Source organism: Idiotropiscis lumnitzeri, chromosome 2 (assembly GCF_059441095.1).
Source record: "Idiotropiscis lumnitzeri isolate Australia: NSW breed Sydney's pygmy pipehorse chromosome 2, RoL_Ilum_1.0, whole genome shotgun sequence".
NCBI lineage: Eukaryota > Metazoa > Chordata > Actinopteri > Syngnathiformes > Syngnathidae > Idiotropiscis > Idiotropiscis lumnitzeri.
Genome location: NC_142392.1, coordinates 33,469,763 through 33,478,107, shown reverse-complemented (window position 1 = coordinate 33,478,107; position 8,345 = coordinate 33,469,763). Strand labels below are relative to the sequence as shown.

The 8,345-nt window shown below is 39.6% G+C and overlaps 1 protein-coding gene across 1 annotated transcript; it reads left to right on the top strand.

Moving 5' to 3' along the window:
• The first annotated feature begins 4,440 nt into the window (after positions 1 to 4,440).
• LOC148342360 (general transcription factor II-I repeat domain-containing protein 2B-like) lies at positions 4,441 to 6,341 on the top strand. The gene has a single exon (XM_088288154.1). The coding sequence runs from the start codon at positions 5,184 to 5,186 to the stop codon at positions 6,339 to 6,341; it is 1,158 nt and encodes a 385-aa protein (XP_088144280.1). The 5' UTR covers positions 4,441 to 5,183.
• Positions 6,342 to 8,345: the final 2,004 nt, after the last annotated feature.

The following is an 8,345-nucleotide window of genomic DNA, read 5'->3' as shown; positions in this document are numbered from 1 at the left end:
AAACCTTTTTCCTGCTCAGTTTGTGGAAAAAGCTTCTCTCAAAAGGCAAATTTAACAAGTCACGCAAGAACACACAGTGGAGAAAAACCTTTTTCCTGCTCAATTTGTGGAAAATGCTTCTCTCAAAAGGCGATTTTAACAGAACACACACTGGAGAAAAGCCTTTTTCCTGCTCAATTTGTGGAAAATGCTTCTCTCAAAAGGCGAGTTTAACAGAACACACAAGAACACACACTGGAGAAAAACCTTTTTCCTGCTCAGTTTGTGGCAAGAGTTTCTCTCATAAGATAAGTTTAACAAAACACACAACAACACACAGTGGTGAAAAACCTTTTTCCTGCTCAGTTTGTGGCAAGAGTTTCTCTCAAAAGGCAAATTTAACAAGTCACACAAGAATACATAGTGGAGAAAAGCCTTTTTCCTGCTCAATTTGTGGCAAAAGCTTTTCTGGAAAGTCAATTTTAACAGAACACACAAGAATACACAGTGGTGAAAAACCCTTTTCCTGCTCAGTTTGCGGAAAAAGTTTCTCTCGAAAGTCACAATTAACAGCGCACTCAAGAACACACAGTGGTGAAAAACCTTTTTCCTGCTCAGTTTGTGGTGAAAGCTTTTTTATCAAGGCAAGTTTAACAAGCCACACAAGAAAGCATACTGGAGAAAAACCTTTTTCCTGCTCAATTTGTGCCAAGAGTTTCTCTCAAAAGTCACATTTACGAAGCCACGCAAGAACACACAGTGGAGACAAGCCATTCAGTTGCAGCGTTTGTGCTAAAAAATTATTTTCTAAAAAGGGTGCTGAGAGACACAATTGTGCTGGTGAGAATTGCAGCGATCCTTGAAGCTTAAAAAAAAGACCAAAAGAACTGAAGGGACTGACTCTTTGTGTTAAGAATGAAATATGATAAATTTAATTTTGCAAAGCTTTTTTATTGACATTAAGCCAATGTGATGAGTGTCAGAAGAACCAACGTGTCTGAGTGATGATGAGTTTTTTTTGTTTTTAAGATCAAGCATTATAAATAAAATTAATTGCCTTTGCCTGGAACAACATTTTTTAACATTATGCTTTTCAGTTGTCATTTTAATTGTACTTAATGGAAAAGTTGTGAGAAGAAACTGTGCTTATGAAATCGGTGCCTTCCACAATCATCAATAAAATCACTTGTTCCACTTGCTCAACTGGCCTTCATTACGCTGTGTGAAAAGGTGAAAAACTGAACTAGAAGTTGAACTATAAAAAGAACCAGACAGAGAAACGCAAATCATCTCAGTTTCTCTTGAAGGTTTTGGAATGTCAGGAGTTGGCAATCTGATGGCGACTGGAGTCAGCGTTTATTTGTCACCACGAAGGAGATGATCCCCATCACGCAGTTCGTTGCTGCGCCTCTGAATACTGAAATGAAATATTTAAGTACTTAAATAAATGCTAAGATATTTTTTAACACTCTAACATTTAAATAATAAAATAGTGAAACATTTCAATTTGAAATTCGCAACCACATACAGAGTAAATTAAATTCATAATAATATAGAAACATTTACTCAATATTGAACACATTTAGGAATCCTAATTTTGAAAGATAAAAAAAAATTCTTAAATCAAATTTTAAGTATTAATTTAATTTCAATAAATATTTGGGTACATATTTAAATGAGCAAATATTTTGACAAATACTCAAGATTGAGATAAAAAGTATTTAAAAATATTTGTATATTTTTTACATGTTAAAATAATTGAAGAAACATTGTTGTAATCTCAATCTAAAGGATCTTAATCAAGAAGAGCAAAACGTTCCGTTAAAAATAGTGTCTGGGCATTTTTGTTCGTCATGACATGCAATGATTTTTTTTTTAATAACTTGAAGTATTCATCCAACTGTTGATGTGAGGCTTGCCTTGAGGTATTTACCTCAATGTATAAAATGTTTTGCAAGTGAAATTAAACTGTTCCCAAAAAATCCATGTCCTTCTCTCCACTAACTATACTTCAACTTTAGTGGACGACATCCTCACATTGTTCTTTTTTTCTTTCTCTCCTAATTTTTGTTGTTCAACGATGCACTTTTTGTATTCAATATGTGCCAAAGTTGTTTGCGTATCGATATTTTCAAATTTATTTAAGAAAAAAAAAAGTACCATGGCGACATCTAACGACGAGGACGCAAATGCTCAACTCCGAATGGTGACGTTTGCTTATTAAAAATAAATCAAACAAACAAAAAAAAACATTTATAGAAGCATATAGATCTCAAGGGACAATATTATTGAACCAAACAATGATATTTGAAAACAAAAATATTTTGGGAATTATCATAAATACAATAAGAGCAGCATGTTAGATTGCAGAAGACTCATCATCACTCAGACACAATGGTTCTTCTGACACTGATCACATTGGCTTAATGTCAATAAAAAAGCTTTGCAAAATTCAGTATATCATATTTTATTCTAAATCACATTTACATCTTACCACAAAGAGTCGGTTCCTTCAGTTTTTGTTTTGGTCGTTTTTTAAGCTTCAAGGATCGCTGCTATTCTCACCAACACAATTGTGACTCTCAGCACCCTGTTTAGTGAAGATTATTTTAGCACAAACGCTGCAACTGAATGGCTTGTCTCCAGTGTGTGTTCTTGTGTGGCTCGTTAAAAGCGACTTACGAGAGAAACTCTTTCCACAAACTGAGCAGGAAAAGGGTTTTTCGCCACCGTGTGTTCTTCTATGATTGGTTAAAGTTGATTTTTGAGTGAAACCTTTCCTACAAACTGAGCAGGAAAAAGGTTTTTCTCCACTATGTGTTGTTGTGTGTTTTATTAAATGAAACTTTCCAGAGAAGCTTTTGCCACAAACTGAGCAGGAAAAAGGCTTTTCTCCACTGTGTGTTCTTGTGTGGCTTCGTAAATTAGACTTTTGAGAGAAACTCTTGCCACAAACTGAGCATGAAAAAGGGTTTTCTCCACTGTGTGTTCTTGCGTGACTTGTTAAATTAGGCTTTATAGAGAAACATTTGCTACAAACTGAGCAAGAAAAAGGTTTTCTCCACTATGTATTGTTGTGTGTTTTATTAAATGCGACTTACGATAGGACCTCTTTCCACAAACTGAGCAGGAAAAAGGTTTTTCACCACTGTGTGTTCTTGCGTGACTTGTTAAATTTGCCTTTTGAGAGAAACTTTTTCCGCAAACTGAGCAAGAAAAAGGTTTTTCTCCACTGTGCATTCTTGTGTGGACCGTGAACGTTGACTTATGCAGGAAGCTTTTGCCACAAACCGAGCAAGAAAATGTTTTTTCTCCACTGTGTGTTTTTGTGTGCGGTTTTAAAGTCAACTTTGAAGTGAATGAGTCAGTGTGACATGCCCTTTCACCTTTAGCTTGCCCATTATCATCATCATTAGTATCATCATCATCGTCATGAGCGTCTGATAATGTGTCCTCATTATGTACTTGTGATGGCCCCCAGGGGTCTTCATCACCTTCTGTTGTCACGTGATGACTTGAACTGCTGCTTGTAGGCTCCGCCCCTCTGTTGTCCTCACTCTCATCCTTGTTTTCATCTTCAGTCTTTATCGGGACAACGTTCACTGGTGACTTGTTGATCTCCTCCTCCTCCTCCTCCTTTTTGACGTGAGTCAAATCTGGCTCCTCTTTCACAGAACAGAGATCATTTTGTCTGACGTCTGTAGGACACAGAAAGGCAAATCTGGTTTGGTCAAGTCAAACCTCAGGCGGTGACTTTGTCTTATATTGTTTCTACCGTGCTACCTTGACTTGTGCCCGCCGCACACGAGCAATGCGTGCAAACCCAACTTTGACCGGACCATGGGGGCATTTCACAAAATTACGTCCTACGATGTAAACCTCCTTTTAGCAGCACAACAGTGATAAACGAGCATTTAAAAAGGAAGCACGTTGCGGCTGATGCCCGATTTCATTCCTGACATAGTCACAGACGTTTCTGGAAGCGAGCTGAAGTTAGCACACACAGGCTATTGTGTGCGTCTGATGGAACACCTGTTGCTGGACCCTAACTTATTGATGGGGGCCATCGCAGCATAATGTCATTGATAGAATAGAAATCCTTCAAGTAAAATATGTTTACAAGTATTTTTTGGGGGATTTAGAGATAGAACTAAATGTTCCTGGGCTTGTTGGTGGAAAAGGGCATTGTGACGGTCTCCCTCTTTTAACCCATAGTAAGCTAAAGATGCAGATGCATTCCTTAGAGCAGACCTGGGCATTGCACGGCCCGCGGGCCACATCCGGCCCGTCGGGTGGCACTGACTGGCCCGTATGACAGACCTAGGCATTGTATGAGCCCGGCCACATACCTTTGGTTGACTCTGACCGCGAGTGTAAGGTTAATTGGAAATTTCAAAATAAACATACTTTTTAATTTCACCTCATTCATGGGCTAAAGCTGCACTGCTTTTATTCTGAAATTGTTTTTTTTTAATTCCCGCACAATGTGCGTCGCACATAATGACGTAATGCGTATATCAAGACATGAGCGCGATTGAATCACAACAAGACGACGTTCGCCCTCAAAAATGTCCGCTCAGGCTAAAAAAAGAAAGGTAGATGCCGAATGTAGAATTTTCAACAAAAATTGGACAGCGAAGTATTTATTTACTGAAGTTAGAGGTAAAGCTGTGTGTTTCGTTTGCGGGGAGCAGATCGCCGTGTTGAAGGACTACAATTTGAGTCAGCATTACCAGACGAAACATGCAGAGAAATATAAAAACCTAACTGATGCTGAAGGAGCGCAGACATCGGAAGCTTTGCTAGCTAAGCTACAAACGCAGCAAGGCTTTTTTACCGGGCTTCATGCATCCAGGGATGCAGCAACCAAGACCAGCTTTGTGATATCCCACAAAATAGCCAAAAACAGCAAGCCATTCTCAGAGGGGGAGTTCGTGAAAGAGTGCTTGGTAGACTCGGCAGCACTAATATGCCCTGAAAAAAAAGCGGCATTTGAGCAAGTCCCGCCGTCCGGGCGAACCGTGACGAGAAGGGTCGAGGACATTGCGGGGAATCTGGAGCTACAGCTGCAACGTGAAGTGCCAAGTTTTGATTTTTTCTCCTTGGCTCTGGACGAGAGTTGTGATGTCCGCGACACAGCCTAGCTACTCGTATTTGTCCGCGGGATAACGCCGGACTTCAGGATTACTGAGGAGCTGGCAGCAATGCGGTCGTTAAAAGGGACGACGACAGGGAGCGATCTCTTCACTGAGGTAAATGCTTGTATGGACACGTTGCGACTGAAATGGGACAGACTGGCAGGTGTCACCACGGACGGTTGTCCAAATCTTACCGGGAAAAATGTCGGACTTTTAAAACGCATGCAGGATAAAGTGACTGAAATGGACCCTGATCAGAAATTAGTATTTTTACATTGTATTTTACACCAACATGTGTTGTGCAAATCAGTGCTAAAAATTAACCATGTTATCGATGTTGTTACTAAAATAGTTAACTTCATCAGGGCGCGGGCACTGAATCACAGACAGTTCGTCACACTTCTGGAGGAGCATGAGAGTGAGCACAGTGACATTGGCTACCACACTTCTGTGAGATGGCTCAGCCTGGGCAAAGTGTTAAAAGGAGTCTGGGATCTGAAAGCAGAAATCCAGGAGTTTTGTGAGACAAAAGGCAAGGCCATCCCAGAGTTTGCAGATGAGGTCTGGATGGCAGATTTCGCATTTGCTGTTGATGTGACTGCACTGATGAATGAACTGAACACCAAGCTGCAAGGCAAGGGCCTTTTTGTACATGAAATGCACACCTTGGTGAAGGCTTTCATGAGAAAGATACAGTTTCTTTCAAGACAACTGGAGAGCAACACTCTCACTCACATGCAAACCCTGAAAGAAGTCACACCATCAGCTGATAACCTCTGCAGGTACTCATCCATGTTAGGAGCATTGCATGGTGAGTTTGCAAGGCGATTTGAGGATCTAAGAACAATGGAGGATGAAATCCACATGATTTCCCCTCCCTTTACCTTCAGTGTGGATGATGTTCAGATGGAACTCATTGACCTGCAGTCTGATGGAGTACTAGCAGAGCACTTTAAGTCAGGATCTCTGCTGGATTTCTACTCTTCTCTCAAGGAGGAGAACTTTCCAAACATTAGGAGACATGCTCAGAAGATGTTTGTTCTCTTTGGCTCTACCTACATTTGTGAACAAACATTTTCAATTATGAAGTTTACAAAATCCAGGTACAGATCCTCTCTCATTGATGATCATCTGTCAGCTGTGCTTCGCATCTCCACTTCAGACATTCAGCCTGACTTTGATGCACTTGTTAAAGCCCAGCAGAGATTAGATTTCTCTCACTGAACAAGAAAAATGAACATTGAAACACCAAATGAGGCAGTTAGACCACAAATGTAGGCATGTTACTGTAAGGCACCAGATAACAATGAACTGGGACACTTTTTCTCAAAATCACAGTTCAGTGACAGTCAATATGTTGTATCTTGCTAAATGTTTGGTGCAAAAAGACAATATTGTGATGTCTTTAAAATGCTCAGAACCTTTACACAACTATCCAACAGTATATGGAACTCAAAATGTGTTTTGAAGTGAATGTGACAGAATATGTTTACTAATATGAGTCACAAATAGTAAAAAATGTTAATATTTTGTCTACCATTGTGTTGAGAATTTTGAATGAATAAATCTTTGTAAGGCAACCTCATTTTTTCAGTTTATTTGGTATTTAGTTTCATTGCTTAACTTTAATATATACTCTTGCCAGCTTGTCAAAACAGTGCTATTTACTGCTTTTTAAAAAAGAAATACAATTAATATTATGCAGAATTGAGTTCAGCCTTTTGGCCCGGCCCTCCACAATATTTTATGTTTCTTATGTGGCCCCATGGGAAAAATAATTGCCCACCCCTGCTTTAGGGCATACTGAAACGATCTTGTAGGAAGCTTGAGCGCAAATGGCGTGTGACCAAACTTGAGGTCTTCCGTCAGGCATGGTGAGATAATTTACAAGGAAGCGCTCGATCTAGCCAAAACTAATTATTACTCTAGATTAATTGTCTTACATAAAAACAACCCAAAATATTTATTTGAAACCGTAGCAATGCTAACGCAACAGCAACCAACCTCAGATAGCTCTTCCTATTCAGCTCACGATTTCATGCAATTCTTTACTGAGAAGATAGAATGTATTCGTGATGAGATGAAAGACACTGTTCTTAAAATTCCGTCGAATTCCGCGATAAATGGTGTTAATAGGGACATTAGGGCCGATAACTGTCCGATAACCTTATGTCAATTTAAAAAAATATCTCTTGAAAGCCTAACAAAATTGGTTAGTGCGGCAAAACCGACAACTTGTGTGCTCGATCCGCTTCCTGGCAAACTAATTAAAGAACTGTTTACGACCCTCGGACCGTCTGTTTTAAATATAATTAATCTATCACTTACCACGGGTGTAGTACCAGCAGCTTTTAGGACCGCCGTTATCCGACCGTTACTTAAGCAACCAAACCTTGACCCAGAGAGTCTCAACAACTATAGGCCGGTTTCAAATCTTCCGTTTATTGCAAAAATTCTTGAAAAAGTCGTAGCGCAACAACTTAATGAATATATGACTGCTAATAATCAATTTGAACCTTTCCAATCGGGTTTTAGAGCCGACCACTCTACTGAGACGGCCCTTGCTAAAGTTACTAATGATCTTCCATAGCTATGGACGCCGACACCTCATCAATATTACTCTTACTCGATCTTAGTGCCGCTTTTGATACCGTTGATCATAAGTCAAGTCAAGTCAAGTCAATTTTATTTGTATAGCCCTTAATCACAGACAGTCTCAAAGGGCTTTACATAACCACAATCGACGTCCCCGATCTTAACCCCCATAACATATTATTAAAACGCCTTGAAATGTGTGTTGGCATTTCAGGTTCAGCGCTTTCTTGGTTTAATTCGTATCTGTCGGAGAGGACGCACCGTGTAATTCATGGCAATACGACTTCGGCTCTTTGTAAGATCATATGTGGAGTTCCGCAGGGATCGGTACTTGGACCTCTATTGTTTAGCATCTATATGCTACCGCTTGGTGATATTATACGGAAATATAACATTAGTTTTCACTGTTATGCTGATGATACGCAATTATACATGCCGTTGGATATAACAAATCCGCGCGATTGCTCTAAATTAGAGGCATGCCTTGCCGAAATTAAACAATGGATGTCTTTCAATTTTTTGCGTCTTAACTCAGATAAAACCGAGATGCTCATCATTGGACCAGCGGGTCATCGGTACCTTTTCAAAGACACCACTCTGAGTATCGATAAATGTAATATTATCCAAAAGGAT